Raw genomic sequence first — 19,252 nt, forward strand, 5'->3', positions numbered from 1 at the left:
CAAATGCCACAGATTGGGAACTAAATTGGCCTGCTTTACCTGTTAATATGTTAAAAAGATTTCCTAGTATCCATTGTTTTTAACATTTTCATTTTAATTTGTTTCTTTAATTTAAATGTGCAATTATATTTTAGCCTAAATTCCATCATTTTTAAAAAAGATGCCTAATTGAATCATCAAGTAATAGCAACCCAAATATTCATATTGGATATAATGAATCAAAACATAATTAGATTTCAGTAATTTCTGTAGAATCCACACTAGAGGAATGTTAGAAGGGCTCTAGTTTCTTTGCTCATATCTCTGTCAATTTCTGTTAATTATCCATTTTAAAAATGTTCAACTCTGGTAATTCTTTTTGGAAAGTTGAATTGTTTTATTTCATTTCAGTAACAAATTGGCATTTAAAACATAAAATGGCCCATTTGTTGATGGCCCACAGTACTTTTTCCTAACTAGAAAGATGTGCCATCAACTAGAGAAGCTATTACTCTAATTTGAATTTTGGTCACCTTGGCTTATAGGACTGCTGCCTGTGTCTGCTCCTAAGTGTTTACTAGTGAATCATTGACTGTTAGTGTAATTTCAATGCTAATTGTTACTTCAGGTTTTCAAATGGCTCAACAGTAAGGCATTAATGATTATTCATGCCTTAAGAAGGGCTGTTAAGAGAATGAGATTACAATCTTGTACAATTTTAGCTAACTAATAGTGTAAATTAAATTTTCCCTGAGACAGAAAATAACTGACTTAGCCAGAAGAATGAAAAACTTCGTTCATTTTTAATTTTCTCTTTCCTGTTGTACAGATATTCAGAGTATCAGAGGGTTAGCTGTGGACTGGGTCTCACGTAATTTATACTGGATTAGCTCAGAATTTGATGAAACGCAAATTAACGTGGCAAGACTAGATGGCTCCTTGAAAACCTCAATTATCCACGGAATTGATAAGCCACAGTGTCTAGCAGCTCACCCAGTCAGGGGGTAAAGTATGATTATTTTTTTAATTTTTCAAAAATTTTACACACTTTTGCTCTGATTTTTTGTAAAAACTTAGTTGAATTCAGAAGACACACACACATACATACATACATATATATATATATATATATATATATATATATATATATATATATATATATATAAGCTATACAGTCAGAAAAGCAAATGTGAACATGGAAATTGTACGAGATCCCTGGTTAGAGATTTCTGTTTTCTGCATGAAATCAGATTTTTATATATTGTTGTAAAATTTTATCAATTTATGTTTCTAAAGAGTGACAGTTCAGAATTTAAAAAAAAAAGATGCCAGGAGAAGTTGTTAATTTCATTTCAAATATCAGTTGTTAATAACATATTTACTGTGTGTTAGTATTATGGTCACTGCTAAGTAGATCAGATTCTCCCATCTTCTGGCTAGTCATCATGTAACCATGTAGAGAACTTGGGTAGGGCTAAAAGAAATTCTTTCTCCTGAGTGCTTTCAACTGGAATGATTGAAATGACTTTGTTCCCTTCTCTGGTTCCTGATTTCTCCAAGCCAAGAGGATTCAATCTTGATGAATGACTTTAAATGGAAATAATTTACTCTAGTCATAGTTAAATATTCAGTTGTGAATGTAGGTGCAGGAAAGTAAGTGAGATAATTGTCCTTCAGTGACAGGAAAAAGCAAGTGGTACTTTCTTCCCAGGCAAGTGGCTCAACAATCTGGGGGCCTTCCTGAAAAAAAATTATCCTGAGCCAAGAATTTACTTTAATATTAACTTTGTTCTTCAATGTATGCTTCTAGTCAACAAGTAGGTCTATATCTAATATTTTTAAACCATATCTCTTTTGAATTAAGGAAACTCTACTGGACGGATGGAAATACAATTAATATGGCAAATATGGATGGCAGTAATAGCAAGATTCTCTTTCAGAATCAAAAGGAACCGGTTGGTAAGTTCTGTTTTTTTTTTTTTTATAGTTAATCACTGTAGTTTTTAATATGACAGATCTGTGCTTGTACAATGGATCTTTGACCTAGAGCCTGAAAGAAAATATTATAGATTAGTAATACAAATTAAATCAGAAATTTATCAATCTTATGGAATCCATTTGGTCCATGTAGGGTAGGGAAGAAACATTCTTTTTCTGGAAAAGAAGTTAAGTTTTTTTGATAAGAGAATTTTTACAATATCTTAAGTATGGAAGTTGCTTAAAACTTAATGTAATTAATAAATATCTTATTCTCACTGGTGAATATTTGATACACCATTTGCTATGGTGGCAATATGATGTACTGAAGCCTCCTCTGATCAGCATCATTGTGGCATTATTAATAGTTACAATGATTTGAGTTTAAGTATTTAATATTTAGTTTTCAGCAGTTTTCACTTACTCTGCAGGGTGTTTATTTAGTTTGTCATTCTACCTTTGTTAACCACTGTAACTCATCAGGTAAAATTTCATGGTGCTGAAAGAGAGCTTTGACTCATTCCCATAAGTAATCTTTGAAAATCAAAGTACAAAGATTCTTTTAGAAGATAAAGTTACATTATACTGTTCTTTTCAAGTAGATATCTATACATTGTACTATTCTTTTCAAACTGTAATCACTCTTTCATCATATTCTCTTCTGTTTCTTTGAGAGGCAAGAATTACCATATTGCCTTAATTTGTCATCTCAACATACGTCTTTTTAAAAATCCAATAATGAACCTGAATTTTGATATTATATTAAACGTGCCAATGATGGAATATACAAAAGAAAGTCATAATTTTGCTGTGAATTGAATACTGTGTATTTTTAAATCTTGGGGTAAAATCCCTACACCATGAAGCTTTTCAGCAATTTTTTCTTAGTTTTAGAACTGTGGAAGTATACTTTCTTGAAGTCTCTCATTTTTAATAGTGATGATTCAATAAAGGGATAATATCAATAAGATTTGCAATAAATAATTCTTTTATGTGGTCCCTAGAATAAACCTTGTGATGTAAAATGATAATATTAACAACTCTTTTCTTTGGATTGTGTTCTAAGATTTGATACACAATTGAAATTCAAGGTAGTGTTAGAAATTAAGGGCAAATTAAAATGCTAATACTTCTGTGTAGAAGATGATAGAACAGAAGAAACAAGGGACTCTACAAGATTAGGACCATACAAAGGACTTAATTTGGACTAAAGCAATTCAGTTGGTTCTTATCTGGAGCTGTTCAGAATATTTAATATGGAAAAGTGAGTGTGACTGAAATAGTATGAGCAAATAAAGTCCTTACATTGTAACGTGGTAGCTATAGGTTACAACAAAATGTTCATTTATACACTCGTTTTTATAAGGGGAAAAACCTTATCTTCTTTAATACTAAATTTCCATTTTCCTACTCAAAATAAAGAACAGCTATATATGAAGCTTATATAAAGAAGGTTTGTACGAAAAAGAATTAGTGTTACTATTTACACTTTATAGTTGGCCCTTCAGGTGTTACACACCAAGTGATATTTTTAACTGTGTATGGATGATGATTAAACATCCAGTAACAAATATTAAATGCCTACTTCATGTCAGTTATTGTTATATTTGAAAATTACTTTTAAATAAATTCAGAATTATACTGTTAAATTTTAATTTGTGCAAGATAGACTATTTTCCCAGAAATAACCCAGAACCTTATTACAAACCATATCTTAAGTCAGCATTAATGAGTATGGCTTGTGAGTCAGACATTCATTTATTCAATAAACAGATTTTTATTGAGTATCAGATTTTGTATTCGGCTGGTTGATAAAAATTTGACATTGTCCTTTTGCTTTAGGGGCACACGAAACTAAATCATTTTAGATCCCATTAAGTGAATTTATCTCAGTGACCTTGAGCAAATTACTGTTAGCTCGGTGGTACTTGCTTTCCTCATCTGTAAGATCAAGGCAAAATGCCTATTTTGTAAAGTTCTCATGAGGATTAAATGAGGAAAACTTATGAAAAGAACTTCTGGCCTTTAATAATAGAACCTATCAGGAGTAGTAGTAGAAAGTATATTGGGTCCAATAGACTGAAATTTGAATGATTTGATTGTCTGCAGTATTGAGTACGTATAAATGAATTCAGTTAAGAATAAACATAGAACAGAATCCATAGAAATCTAGCAGAGGAACATATGTAACTAAGTGGGCCTCTGAGATGAGCAAATTTTTATGCACATCTATATTGTCTTGATGCTGATTATAAGAGGCAAACAAGTTTGAAGTACCGGGTTCTGCTCTCAGATCTTCCCAGCATAGCCCCTTAGGACCAATAGACAACTGGGCCCTCATCTTATTCTAGAAGTTCTTGATGTGATTTACAAATAAGTATTGCTTACAAGTTCCTTCCAGTAACTTTCTACTTCAGGTTACTAGTCATGTCAACCAGGTGCTAAGACTGATGGTCTCTACGATGCTGAATGACAGATTGTGCTGTCCATGTGTAAATGTGTTCCTCTTGCTGTTTCTCCTATATTCCCTGTCTAACCCTGTGGCCATTTGGCTCTATAGGAGAGGAAAATTTTTTCCTCTATCTTTCTAGGTTCTTTTGGCTGGGGTAGTGCAGGCATACCTCAGAGATATTGCAGATTTATTTCCAGACCACTGAAATAAAGCAAATATCACACTAAAGTGAGTCACATGAAATTTTTGGTTTCCCAGTACATATAAAAGTTATGTTTACACCATACTGTGATCTTTTAAGTGTGTGATAACATTATGTCTTAAAAAAAAATGTACATACCTTAATTAAAAAATACTTTATTGATAAAAAATGCTATCCATCATCTGAGCCTCCAGTGAGTCATCGTGGTAATGGCAAAGACCACTGATCACAGATCACCATAATAAATATAATAATAAAAAATTATGAAATATTGTGAGAATTACCAAACTGTGGCACAGAGACATGAAGTAGGCAAATGCTGTTGGAAGAATGGTGCTGATAGACCTGCTCGATGCAGGGTAGACTCAAACCTTCAATTTGCAAAAAACACAGTATCCACAGGGTGCAATAAAGTGAAGAGCAATAAAATGAGGTATGCCTGTAATTGAATTGACAGAAGGCAGATTAACAGGAGAAAAAAAATTAATTATGTAAGTATGGGAGCCCCGTAAGAATGAGACCCAAAGAAGTGACCATAGCCGGCAGCATTTATATCTTTTAGACAAAGAAACAATTATTTGTGAAGATTTGACAAAACAAAGGGGTTTGGGCTTGCAGTTTCAAAATAATGAAGTAACAAAGCTTATTTATACTGCTTTCTTGGCCTTGAATTCCCTATCTCTGGTGATAAGTATGCCTTCTATCTTCCTGGTATAGGGAGGATACCTTCACATGAGGGAATTAGTCCCTGCTTTCAGGCAAACAAAAGAGGCTTAGAGTATTTTTCTTTCACCAGCTCTTTCTTAAGTAACTTTAATTCAATATAATCAATATGGGGGAAGGGTTGGGGGGAGGGATAGTTTGGGATTGACATGTACACACTGCTATATTTAAAATGGATAACCAACAAGGACCTACTGTATAGCACAGGGAACTCTGCTCAATATTCTGTAACAACCTAATTGGGAAAAGAATTTGAAAAAGAATAGATATATGTATATGTATAACTGAATCACTTTGTTGTACATCTGAAACTAACACAACATTGTTAATCAACTGTACTCCAATATAAAATAAAAAGTTAAAAAATAAATTAAATAAAATTAACAACTATCAACAAGAAAAAAAAATCAATATGCCAACATAGCACATTTTGGGGTGGCCTGTCCTGAACCCCATTAGCTCTCATTAGCACCTCAGATATTTCTCATAAAAAGAAAGAACAAACAGAAATCAACTGGTCAATTTATCTACTTAGTGGCAAGTTTTGTTTGTTTGTTTTTTAGCACATAGTATAAATATAAAATGAAGTTCTTTTGAATGTAACCCTTATTCATTGCAACCCTGTTAATTGCAATTTTTGATCTATCCCAATAGGCTAGAGAGACTCTTATCTGTAAATTAACTATAAAAAATATTATTGGTGAGTAACTTTATAGCAGGAAAGTCTTATCTATATTGTCAGTTTAAATTCTTTATTTGTGAGGAATGGCACCAGTAAAGACAATGCTGGTTTCAAGAGTATTGTAGATACTGATTAAAATAGATTAAAACTATGTTGCATAGTAACATTTTTTTAAGTTAGCATTTTCACTGTGTGTGCTTGAACCACTTTCTTAAAATATATTCAGTAAGTTATATTGTTTACTAATTTAAACAAAATACTGAAGTATTTCAGATTATTGTGTTTTCTTTTCTAAAAGTTCTTTTTTTGCTGTTATTTTTTTTTCCCCTCTCTTAATGGACAGTTTAGAGCTGTGATGTGAATAAGTGGACCAAAAAAATTTTTTTTGGTTTATACACAAATTTAAACTGCCTTTTAGTGTAGTATCAAGGTTAAGTCTCATAAGAAAACATTTGATAGTAGAAGAATTTTTGAAATACTCTCAAGAATTCATGCCACTGTAATCCCACTTTATAAGTTTCTTTTAGAACTATCCCCCTGAGATGATTTGCAAAATGGAATTTTTCAGTGCTATAAGTGAACATATGAATGTGTGAAAAAATAAGTACAAACCTGTTTTTGTTGGTATACAATGACTGTCATACCTATGAAATACTTATATACATAGGGATATTTGTTACTGTGTTATTTACTCATTGAATTTCACTGATATTTTGCACTGCAGGAAGTTAATGTAATTACTTTCTCATGATGAATCTGTCTGAGCCATCTCTGGCTTAAACTCCTGCCCACTGCATTCCCTGAACCATTCCCATGAAGAAAATTAGGTGATTAGGAAAGAAGGAGCTACTGTTCAGTTGATTTTTCTCCTTTTGCATATTGACTGTCAGATTATAAATTATTTTTGGAAAAACTGTATAGAAAAATGCATGGAAAAAATGTACAAGATGTAAGGAGAAAAAACAATATTCTGTCTCGTAAGGCTGGGGAGTGTCAAATGAAAACAGTCATTTTCTATCACCCTTTTTGAAACCTGTATTCTCACTATGAAGTTACACCTTTGTGGTTGTATGCACTTAGCCTGGGATATATGATGAGGATGTCACTTTGGCAACAAAAATAACATAATTATAGTGACTACTTGTTACGGATTTAGAATATATTAAGCACTTGCAAAATGCTTTTCATTAATCATCTCATGGTAATCATTTCTGGAAGACTTTCTTACTCTTCCTTTATAGATTCAGAAACCGAGGCTTGTTGAAAGAAATGAGTTGCCTGTGATGAATGGTAGAGTTGGGATTCAAAACCAAGTTTATCTGCTTCCAAAGTCATATTAAATCTTAACCATATGCTATGCCTAGAGAGGCTCATTTCATATAGTAATTACCTGACCTCAAGCAAAGATCAAGGAATAAAACTGGTACTCAGTCAAGCATGGAAGGTGGGAAAGAAAAATCTAGAGCTTATGTACTCCTAAGAAATGTGGGAACAAGTAGGACACTGCAGTCAGCTTTTCTAAGCAGCCAGGGATATGCAAGAACCAGTCTCACCTCTGTGTCAGTTGTGCCTCACAATTAATTATTTCTGAATCTTTAAATGCATGTTTTAAACAGTAATGTCACTGATATACTAGGCCTCCTAGTTTCTGGAATTGTTTTCATACTTTAATTCACTGGATTTCCCTTACTTGTTTTCTGTTAAATCCATATGCATGAAATACTTGAAAGAGAAGTGCATAGTGATCTTATCAAAACACCCAACTTGGCATTTTATGAGTGTGTATCACTGAAGACCAAGTAATTGCAGCCTTCAGGCAGTTTGGGCTGAATAACTTTGTTGCTGTTAAATACAAATCAACATTCCCATTATACATTGTTGAACTAAATATTTTCAATTAAGATTTATTGCTCAGTCTTGGATACATTAAATGCTTAGAGCAGTTTACAAAACGGGATTTTAATTTACTACTTAAAGCCATTTCAGAGTTTAAAATGTTTATATATTATGAATTTTATCCCTCAAGCCTCATATAAAGCATATTGGCTTGTCAATCAGCATTACCCTTCATGGCTTATTCTTAAGAATCTAGTATAACTACATATTTTATTTTCTCGATGTTTTCTGTTCATTTTAAATGTAATCCCAGGGCTTCCCTGGTGGTGCAGTGGTTAAGAATCTGCCTGCCAAGGCAGGGGAAATGGGTTCGAGCCCTGGTCCAGGAAGATCCCATATGCCGCAGAGCGACTAAGCCCGTGCGCCACAACTACTGAGCTGCGCACCACAAGGACGAGTAACCCCCGCTCACCGCAACTAGAGAAAGCCCGCACACAGCAACAACGACCCAACTCAGCCAAAAGTAAATAAGTTTTTAAAAAATAAATAAATAAATGTAATCCCAACCAAAAGTCATTTGTTTACTCAACCTTCAAGTACACCTTCTTGAAACCTACCATTTTTTTATTGTTTAATCATTCTAACCCTTATATGTGGATTTTAAAATCTATTCATGGATAATATTCATAAACACTGTTTACCATATCAAAAGAACTCAAGGACCTCAATTTTTAAAAATAAGGTTAAAACAAATTTCTGGATATGTTTCCTTGCTTGATGTAATACAGTTATGTATATACTTATTACTCAGCACAGTTACATTTATTATGTATGAACTTTAATCAACATATAGAGCTATGCACCCCAAAAGAAATGACAATAATAGGTTACCAAAAAGAATGGAGGAATTAACAAACTGATATTAAAATTGCACATTCATATACACACAAATAATTTAAATTTGTTACATTTTTTAATCTGATCATTTACTCATTCAAATGTTATGGAGTGTAAAACAAAAAGTTATTAAAAAAAAAGGTTATGAAGTGCATACTAGGTTCCAGACTCTGAAAATAAAACCTGGGACACATTATCAAAGTCATAGTCCAGTAAAGGAAAAAGACAGAAATATAAACCATTTGATGAGACCTTTAGTAGAGTTACACAACAACAAAAACCAATATTGTTCATGAGTACTGTATCCAGACATCATAAAGATAATGTAGGTAGACACTATAAAAAGAGTACAAATAATTCTTGGTGAGAAAGAAAAATAGAGGAATGAGTTATAACCAAATTGGTGATATTTTGTAACTTCAGCTGGACCTTGAAGGAAACATATGCTTTTGTTTTTAAAGGATGATGGAAGAAGGGGCTTTTTTTATTCTTTTTTTTTTTTTTTCTGAAGATGTTGGAGGTAGGAGTTTATTAATTAATTAATTAATTATTGCTGCGTTGGGTCTTCATTTCTGTGAGAGGGCCTTCTCTAGTTGTGGCAAGTGGGGGCCACTCTTCATCGTGGTGCGCAGGCCTCTCACTATCACGGCCTCTCTTGTTGCGGAGCACAGGCTCCAGACGCACAGGCTCAGGAGTTGTGGCTCACGGGCCTAGTTGCTCCGCGGCATGTGGGATCTTCCCAGACCAGGGCTCGAACTGGTGTCCCCTGCATTAGCAGGCAGATTCTCAACCACTGTGCCACCAGGGAAGCCCTCCTTATTCTTAGTAGAAAAAAAAAAAAAAAACAGGCTTAAAAGGCACAAAATCATGATATATCTAAAAAAACTGAATTATTCTGTGTGTCTGGGGAAAAAAATATCTAATACAAGGGAATATTTAGGATAATATTGACAGGAACTATAATTTTTAAATATTCAAATGACACAATTCAGTGATTTTAAAAATAGTTTGCTCTATTTTACCTATCAAGCTATAAATATAGCTTAGGGAAATTATAAAACTGTAGGCATTAAACCTTTTAAAATGATCTTTTAGAACAAATTACTTCTTAAGAAATAAACTGTCACTGACTCTGGTTTTCCTCTGATTTTGCATGTTATTTTCACAAGGAACATAATTTTAACAGCTTGAACTATAAGATAAATTGTTCCAAGTAAGAGCTTGGGACATTAAGAGCTTGAAATATAAATTGTCCCAAGTAAAATGATTTATGTGAGGGAGAATGGAGGAGATGCTGAAATCCTAACTTGATACAATAAGCAATAAGGAACTAATTAATTTAGGTCTATAACTGTGTGTCATCAGTGACTTTTTTTGTTTTAATTCATTTATTTATTTATCTTTGGCTATGTTGGGTCTTTGTTGCTGAGCACAGGTTTTCTCTAGCTGCGGCGAGTGGAGGCTATTCTTTTTTGTGGCGCACGGGCTTCTCATTGCAGTGGCTTATTTTGTTGCGGAGCACAGGCTCTAGGCACGCAGGCTTTGGTAGTTGTGGTATGTGGGCCCCGTAGTTGTGGCTCGCAGGCTCCAGAGTGCAGGCTCACTAGTTGTGGCGCACGGGCTTAGTTGCTCTGCGGCATGTGGGATCTTCCCGGACCAGGGCTCGAACCCATGTCCCCTGCATTGGCAGGCAGATTCTTAACCACTGCACCACCGGGGAAGCCCCATCAGTGACTTCTTAAAGTGGAGTGAATTGAGAGGATAATTTCAAGGAATCCTTCAGATCAAGTTAAGATGAAGGCAATATAGATACTTGCAGTAGAAGAAAAAAACCAAAAAAGTATTTCCTCTATCCTGGGTTCTCTGGCTAGGGCCCTGGAAATTAGACTGACAAAAGACAAATTAAAAAGAGGAAAACAGAGTTTATTAACTCTCACAGCACACATACATGTGAGAGAAACTCATTGAAGAGTAACTCAAAGGAGTGCTTAGAACTTGTGCTTATATAGCATTTTACCAAAGAACAATAGATTTGTAGAGAAATAAAAAGATAAAGGAAAAAGGTTTTAAACTTTCAAGGAAGGCGTACTATGAGAAGGTAAATATATGAGGAAAACTAAGGAAAGGGTCATTTCAGTAACTTTTGTTACATAGATTCCTCTCAGTGCTGTCTCTAGGCTGGTAAATCTAGACCTGTCTCTGGTGACTAAGAGGCTAAGCCTGCTTTCAGCAAAAAGGGAGGGCAGAGAGCTTTGATTTTTGGTGTCTGTTGTTTCTTAATTATCTTCAGGACAAAATAATCTTTAAACCAAAGAGGTCTATTTTGGAGTGGCATATTCTGATGCCCTACATTCTCAACTTTTTATTGAATAATATTTTTGAATTGAAATTTTTATTGAGGTAATTTTAGATTCACGTGCAGTTATAAAAAATAATGCAGAGGGGTTCCGTGTATACTTTATCTAATTTTCCCCAGTTGGAATATTATGTAAAACTACAGTAAAATATTACAACTCAGATATTGACCTTAATACAATCCACCAATCTTATTCAGATTATGTATTATTAGTATTCATTTGTGTGTTTGTATATTTAGATCTGTGCAATTTTATAACATGTATAGGTTGCTGTATCCAATATCAGAGTCAAAATACTGAATAAACTGAATCGAGTTCTGTGGATAAGTGGATGGGAGAAAAAAAGCAAAATAAGATAATGAATAATTCCAATATCACAACAATCCTTCCTGATGCCCTTTTATAACCACACCTACCCCCTCCTCCCCCTTTTTATCCTCCCCACACTATCTTCCATTTCTAAAATTTTGTCATTTTATTTATTTATTATTATTATTATTTTTGCAGTATGTGGGCCTCTCACTGTTGTGGCCTCTCCCGTTGTGGAGCACAGGTGTCAAAAACCTATACTACTAATAAATAGGTAAAACGTATTAAGTACATCTATGTGCCAGACACTAGGATATGAAGCCCTTTTATAACCTTATTATTACAACCTCACAATGGTGAAGTGAGTGTGTAGCCACAAAGGCTACCTAACCTTCTGTCAGATCAACCCAGAGATGCTTAGACAAAGTGATTGGAGGGTGGCAGTTTACATTTGTGTTCACTTCAGAGAGAATCCAGGGACACAAACAGTAATTTGGGCTTCCTCAGGATATTTATTCTTTTTTTTTTAAGTTAGATCTTTATTGGAGTATAATTACTTTACAATACTGTGTTTCTGTTGTACAACAAAGTGAATCAGCCATATGCATACATATGTCCCCATATCCCCTCCCTCTTGAGCCTCCCTCCCACCCTCCCTATCCCACCTCTCTAGGTCATCTCAAAACACCGAGCTGGTCTCCCTGTGCTATGCTGCTGCTTCTCACTAGCTATCTATTTTACATTTGATAGTGTATATATGTTGATGTTACTCTCACTTCACCCCAGCTTCCCCTTCCCTGACACCATAAAGCATAAACAAGACGAAAAGACAACCCTCAGAATGGGAGAAAATATTTGCAAATGAAACAACGGACAAAGGATGAATCTGCAAAATATACAAACAGCTCATGGAGTTCAATATCAAAAAAACAAGCATTCAATTTAAAAATTGGCAGAAGACCTAAATAGACATATCACCAAAGAAGACATACAGATGTCCAAGAGGCACATGAAAAGATGTTCAACATCACTAATTATTAGAGAAATGCAAATCAAAACTGCAATGAGGTGTCACTTCACACCGGTCAGGATATTTATTCTTTAACTTACAAAATCTCAGTATTCTCAGAAGGGATAAAGCATTTCTTGAGATAGCCTAATTGTGAGTAGGCAATTAATCCTATTCTACTTCTCCATGGAATAATAATGCTCCTTTGAAGCTAGAAGTTCAATGTTTCAGAGAAAGTGCTGCCCCGGGAATAATCATGCCTGTTTTGGTGTACTATGAAAAGATCTCCATTTTGGAATATCCAGAACATTATAATTATTCTACAAGTATAGTAGAGCATACAACTTTACAATATTTTCCCATTTTTTGTGTTTTCAATAGCCAGTTTCTACAACTTTCACAATTCCAGAAGCAGAAGTTGTGTTCTATTGTCTGAAGATAACACTACAAAGAAAATATTTAGAAGATTTCAATGTTATTTATACGCGTCTAGAGGCCTTGAAGTTAATCATCTACATTTAAATATCTATAGTATGTTTTTTTCCCTATCTACATCTTTAGTATTCCTCTGTCTCCAGAGATCTCATCATGACCTACTTTCAAGCAAAATTTAAAAGGCCTCATTGAACCTTTTAAAAATTCAAATTTAAAAGATTATAAAAATATGCAGTGTTTAAAAGAAATTTCTTAAATTTTGTATTCCAAAATGACCTGGAGAGACTTCTTAAAAATACTGATGCCTGGGACCAACATAAACAAATTAAATTAGAATTTCTGTGATTGGGATCGGAATTTTTAATAGCTTTCCAGATAGCTATAATGCACTGCTAGGGATAAAAATTTTGAAATTAAATTTGACAAGTGATGGAAAAAATTAGATAATTACTATCCCTAGAAAGCCTCAATTTAAAAAATTTTTTCTGTATATTTGCATTTTTATTTTAATTCCACGTTGCATGGTATATTGATTTTATTTTGAGTGATATAAAAAAGAAAAGAAATGAGACACATAAAAATGAACTTTCCAGTCTTAATTGTAACAACACTTAAAACTTAATGGACTTAATTTTTTTAGTGATATATGGAAAATATAGTTAGATTATATTTTTTAAAAATATGTAGTTGTTTCTTATATCAGTGTATGGAATGTTCCTACTATGAGAGCAGTTATATAATTTTTGCAAATTACATTGTCTAAATTAAAAAATAAGCTGGCTTAAATCAAAATGTTCAAATAAAATAATATATTACGTGAAATCTTTGGTTTAAAATAACGAATGTTAGAATCAAAGCAGATGGATTACCTCTGCATTTTTATAATAATAGAAAAGATAGGTAAAAGGGTAGGTTTTTCTTTTCATAAAGGTTTTTCAGTTTAGGTGATGACTTTTCTTCCATTGATATACCTATTATATTATTTAATCTCGATTTTCTCTTTTGATTACCAGATCCAGATGATTTTTAAAATAAATATGTCTGGCAGAAATGACTCTATATTACTAATGGCATACTCTTAAGACAGACCTTACGGTCCTTTTGAAGATTTTTTAATCTTAGTTACCCATTCTGAGGATCTTCTAGCACAGACATAATTATATTTCTCTGCACAGGTTCCAGGACAGTTTTATAGACATGCTTATATTTGATCTGTTTTCTCATGGCTCTTGACTTAGTATGCTAAAATCACTGAGTAGCTTCAATTGCATCAAAACCACTATTAGTTTACTGCTTAATGATTTATCTTTTGAAATAGCACAACAGAGATCTGATTCAGAAATTATTCCAATAGATGGATACCAATTAATTCTTTAATGTTATTAAGACCTAAGCATAATAACAGTTTAAAAATCTTATGTAAAAACATCTATATTAATGAAGTTTATAAATATGTACTTCTAAACATGCTCATCTATGAATTTAAAATGTATATCATCAGTTTCTTGAATTCATAATAGGATGTTTTAAATATTTCAGTTCTTTATATACACCTGGAAATAAACATGCTCAAGGGCATTCTGAGGTTAAGCTAATATATCTGACAGGAGAGAAGGTATATGTAGGTGGCTAGGTGACATATCGCATACATATATAGATTAAAATAGGAACTTTAATTTTTTTTCCTGTAAACCTTAAAACTATTAATCCTAAACTATTTTGTATTAACATCGATGTAAAAAAATATAAGCCATACCAAGTAGCTCTATTGAATCATTGCCTTTCCTCTCTATTTTCATAATACATGGACATAAATAGTATAGTAGAAAAATTCTTTCGTGGGGATAATTCAACTTTACTAGGCAGAACTCCTTGAAGACAACTCATAATTTTCATAGTGGAGTTAATTAAATAACACATGCTTTCATTCAGTGTTTATAAATTTTCTTCTCTGCTCTAGGCATCATGCTCAGCACTGAAGGTGAAAAGCTCACAATGACAACAGCTTCTTTCCTCTCAGCACGCACAGTCCAGGAACAAAGATGTTCAGTAGTAAAAACTGGGGAACTCTGACCCAAACTCTGCAACTTCTCTGCTCTGTATAACTGCTTTACAAAACCTAAGTTCGGGTCTAGAAACTGCAGAGTTTTAGGTAGATGAGAAAATTCTGATATTGTGGGTTAATCTGGAGTTGAGCGTATTCAATATGTACCCTCTCCTTACAAGAAGGAGTTGAAGAAACTTAAACAAACACATTCCCTAAGATGGAACAGATAAGAATATTGATTTTAAAAATTAAGGTGAAGGAAAATAATCGATTAGCCTGTTGAAGCCAGAAGTGAAGTTTATGGTATAAATGCAATTCCTTTACAATTGCCAGAGATGGGTCACAAACCTGACTCTTCAGTTTCTTTGCAGCCAAAGCAAAGAGAGAAATATGATCAGTTAGACAATTTTATATTTTCCGCATAAAGCATTTTCTGGCACTGAGTCCTGAAAGGGATTTCTCCCATGGGTCCTTATATAAAGAGGTCACACTGTGATATATTATTTCAGACACTGTATACTGGCCAGTATAACAGTGGGTTTCCTATGGCTACTTCTTATACCATCTTTTATTTAAACCAAGGGCACAATGTCAAAGGTCAATTCAGCAAGAGATTCTGAGAGGGAGAAAAATTTAGCAAGCTAAAAATGCAGATAACTCTCTGATGGTTCAGCTTGATTGAGCGGTAAAGTTTGGAATACACAGGGAGATAGGTAACTTTTCTTAAAGGGAATTTTTCATAAATGTATTCATTAATTTGATACTTGCTGAAAATTTGGCAGTAGAAAGTTTGGGGTTATATTTTGTACCATAAATCTATAGTAAAGATATGCTTCATTGCTGTTTAAAGATGGAATTACGTGCTTTAGATGGTCAACTAAGTAGAAGGTAAAATAGACCACTTCTGAAAATTAAGCTGTCTAAACCAGAATTTATTAATACTAGAAAAGATAGATGGAGGTGGCTTAGGAAGTACCTGTAGAATAACCAAACTCTCTCTCATTAAAAAATTGAATGATGGGGCTTCCCTGGTGGCGCAGCGGTTGAGAGTCCGCCTGCTGATGCAGGGGACACGGGTTCGTGCCCCTGGTCCAGGAAGATCCCACATGTCGCGGAGCGGCTGTGCCCGTGAGCCATGGCCGCTGCTGAGCCTGTGCGTCCGGAGCCTGTGCTCCACAATGGGAGAGGCCACAGCAGTGAGAGGCCCGCGTGCCGCAAAAAAAAAAAAAAAAAAAAAAGAATGATGAATGATTTTCACCATGAAAATATTATATCATCGAATATGACTGTGATAGTTTTTAGTTGATTATTTTTTTCATAGTAATTAAAGCCAATTACCCACAGTGGTTATCAAAAAAAAATCTGAAAATTTTATCCCTGCAGTGTCTAATTTTATGCATTGTGATTTTTCTGGTGAATCTCCCAGACTTTTTTTAAGAAAACATACCAATAAGTCAGTAAATAGCTGGTATATTATATAGGCTTGTTTTATTATTGCTACTTGCTGAAAACTGGTCCACTCTCTGGATTGGGACTAACTGTAGTTGAGAATATTTTGGATATGGTATCATTTTCTCAGTGTACTTGAACTCGTATGATTCTCTCCAGTTGTCTTCCTTCTTTTCTTCCTTCTTGTCTTCCTTTCTTCTTTCTTTCCTTTTCTTCATCTTGGTTTTTTTTTTTTTTTTTTAATAGGGAAGGGACTTTTTTGTAGTTTGTTCACTACATTCTGTAAGGGAGATCCCAGAAACACTTTATTTATTGTATGCCTGAGGATGTGCCCACATGTGCTTTTTTGTTAAGTAGTTGTGGGTCACAGAAGACCAACATGGAGCCACAGTGTTACTGTTACAATGTAGATCATAAGCCTACTGAGAATGCCTGTAATTAATTAGATGTATACCCTTGGCAATCAAAATTTACGTGTCCTGATACCTTTGAAAACCATGAACACCCCTATAATGTATGTAATTTTTCATAAACTACAAAAAGCTAACTTACAGTGACACACTGTGCCATTGGCTTGTAGGGACAATGGTCTTAAGCCATTGGCTTGGTTCACTTACTTGCTGTATGGTTTGTTTCTCAATGGCATCTCCTATATGAGCCCAATTCACTGCCATGCTTCAGTGAAATTACTAATTGTTGAAATTCTCCTACCTTTGGATTTACTTGAAAACACCAATTTAAATCTATAACTTTCTAAAGTAACTTTTACTAAAAGTAAAGGAGAAGTTATAAATATCATTAATAAGTATCCCAAATGAGTTTTACACATTAAAACTTTCTGAGGCAAAGCAGTGTAATGAAGAGGGCAGACACTCAGTTTAGAAACAGAAACTTTCTTAAAATTTCCGGAATGTCCACTTACTAGCTATGGCCTCAAATAGATTTCTTAACTATTCTAGGTATTATGTTCCTTATCTTTAAAATGGAACAGTCATTCCTCTTAATGTCATAAAATTGTTATGATAACAGAGATAACCACTGTGTCTCTAAAAGTATATTATTTGACCGATAGTTAAAACAGTGTGTGTATATCTCCCTGTTAGCCAGATCTTATTTTTAAAGACAAAAATCTGAGCCTGAAACTGATTTTTTTCCCCCAAACCCAGGGCTAGGTGAATATTACAATTTAAGTGGCTACCGTTATGTTTAAATTGTATAATTTAATTACAGGACTATCAATAGACTATGTGGAAAACAAACTTTATTGGATCAGTTCGGGAAATGGAACCATAAACAGATGCAACCTGGATGGTGGTAATTTAGAAGTAATAGAGTCAATGAAAGAAGAATTGACAAAAGCTACAGCCCTAACCATCATGGGTAAGTACAGTGATACTATAGCTAGGATGCTTGTATTGATTGGGGTTGATTAATTATGACCTGTTAAAGCTTAGAAAAGACTGCTCCATTAACACCAGAAGCACACTCAAATTGCACATCTCTAAGAGAGTTTTTCTTTTCTTTTTCTTTTTTTAACCTTAGCAAACAAACTTAAAAGATTATCCAGATCAGCGACTTAGTGCTATTAGCAATAATAACTTCACTGTTATTGATTCTTGGGGTATTATTTTCTTGGTATTATTTTACGATCATTTTCTGTGTTCTACTATAGTGTTCTAAAGTGCAAGGACCTTGTGTATTTGTCACAATAAGGTAAAATCTTATCTCTGCTTATAAAGGATAGATAGATCTACGCAGACAGTTGAAGAAACAAGGCCACAGTGTCATTGACCAATGATTTAAATTATTCTTCCACAAAAATTCTTTATATGTACACACACACACACACACACACACAAAGATTATACCTGACTAGTGGTTATTTTAGAATAGGATTTATTTACAATTGTCTCATAAACCAATAAGAAAATAAGGTTATTTTGTATTACCCAGTTTTACCAAATTAACAAGAAAATTTTGTGGTATGTGTTTTTTTACATTTTTTAAATCACCTGAGTAAAAACAGCAGAGTTTAAATTCTGAAAGTGGTTTGGTAAACTGCAACAATCCCCAGTCAACACCCACACTACGTTTTCAAAAATTGAATTCCAGCATACTTCGTGAAATCAACCCAAACTAGAGAATAATATAGCCAAGGAACCCAGTAAGTTAGAGGAAGCATGATAAAAATATATCATAACGTTTCAAGAGATGTCATTGACTTTTAGTGAATATATACACATATATATATCACAAGCTTTATATACTGTAAAAATCATTGCCTCATAGAAAAATGTAGGCTTTATAAAAATTTATTTCTGCTAACATGATTGCTACTGACCCTGCTATGGGTAGGAAATGAGTACTAAACTTACAGAACTCAATGCTATGAACAAAATCTCAAAAAATGGAGTAGTCCATTTTAGCAAAAAAATAAAGTAAGTTAGTTTTGTTTCCTAATAAAATAGAAGAGACAAAGCTTGGATGAAATCATTAAGCATATATTGGATCAGAGCTGTGAATCTTATTTGACATCAGTGCTATATGGGAACCGATCTTGAGTAAATTAAAATTCTTTTAACAAGTGAATGGTTATGTATCTGTACTTCTCCCTGCCACCATAATTTGATTAACACTGAAAGATAAAAAATAAAGAAACCTATGAATACCTCTACTGTCAGTACATTACCTGGACATATCAAAATATATCTGCAGTTTGAAGGCTTAAAATGTAAAGGACATCACCAAAGAGAAGCAGAAGAGCAACTTCTACTTTCTGAAGTTCCCTGGCTGGTCTCTGAATTTGCCCTTCTGTTCAGATTCCCCCTTCTTTCAGAACCTCTCTACTCTTTCTCTTTGGGGATGGTATAAAGTGTGATGATGACCTGCTTCCTGCTG

The 19,252-nt window shown here is 33.7% G+C and overlaps 1 protein-coding gene across 1 annotated transcript in view; it reads left to right on the plus strand.

The window, feature by feature from the left end:
• Positions 1-19,252, plus strand: part of LRP1B (LDL receptor related protein 1B) — a gene marked incomplete at its 5' end in the record, with an annotated part of 1,013,530 nt that overhangs the window by 406,824 nt on the left and 587,454 nt on the right. The window contains 3 exons of the mRNA XM_007453725.1: positions 809-983; positions 1,844-1,938; positions 17,585-17,734. Coding sequence (XP_007453787.1) covers positions 809-983; positions 1,844-1,938; positions 17,585-17,734 — 420 coding nt within the window. The remainder of the gene's footprint in view (positions 1-808; positions 984-1,843; positions 1,939-17,584; positions 17,735-19,252) is intronic.

This window comes from Lipotes vexillifer, unplaced genomic scaffold, assembly GCF_000442215.2.
Source record: "Lipotes vexillifer unplaced genomic scaffold, Lipotes_vexillifer_v1.1 scaffold606, whole genome shotgun sequence".
NCBI lineage: Eukaryota > Metazoa > Chordata > Mammalia > Artiodactyla > Lipotidae > Lipotes > Lipotes vexillifer.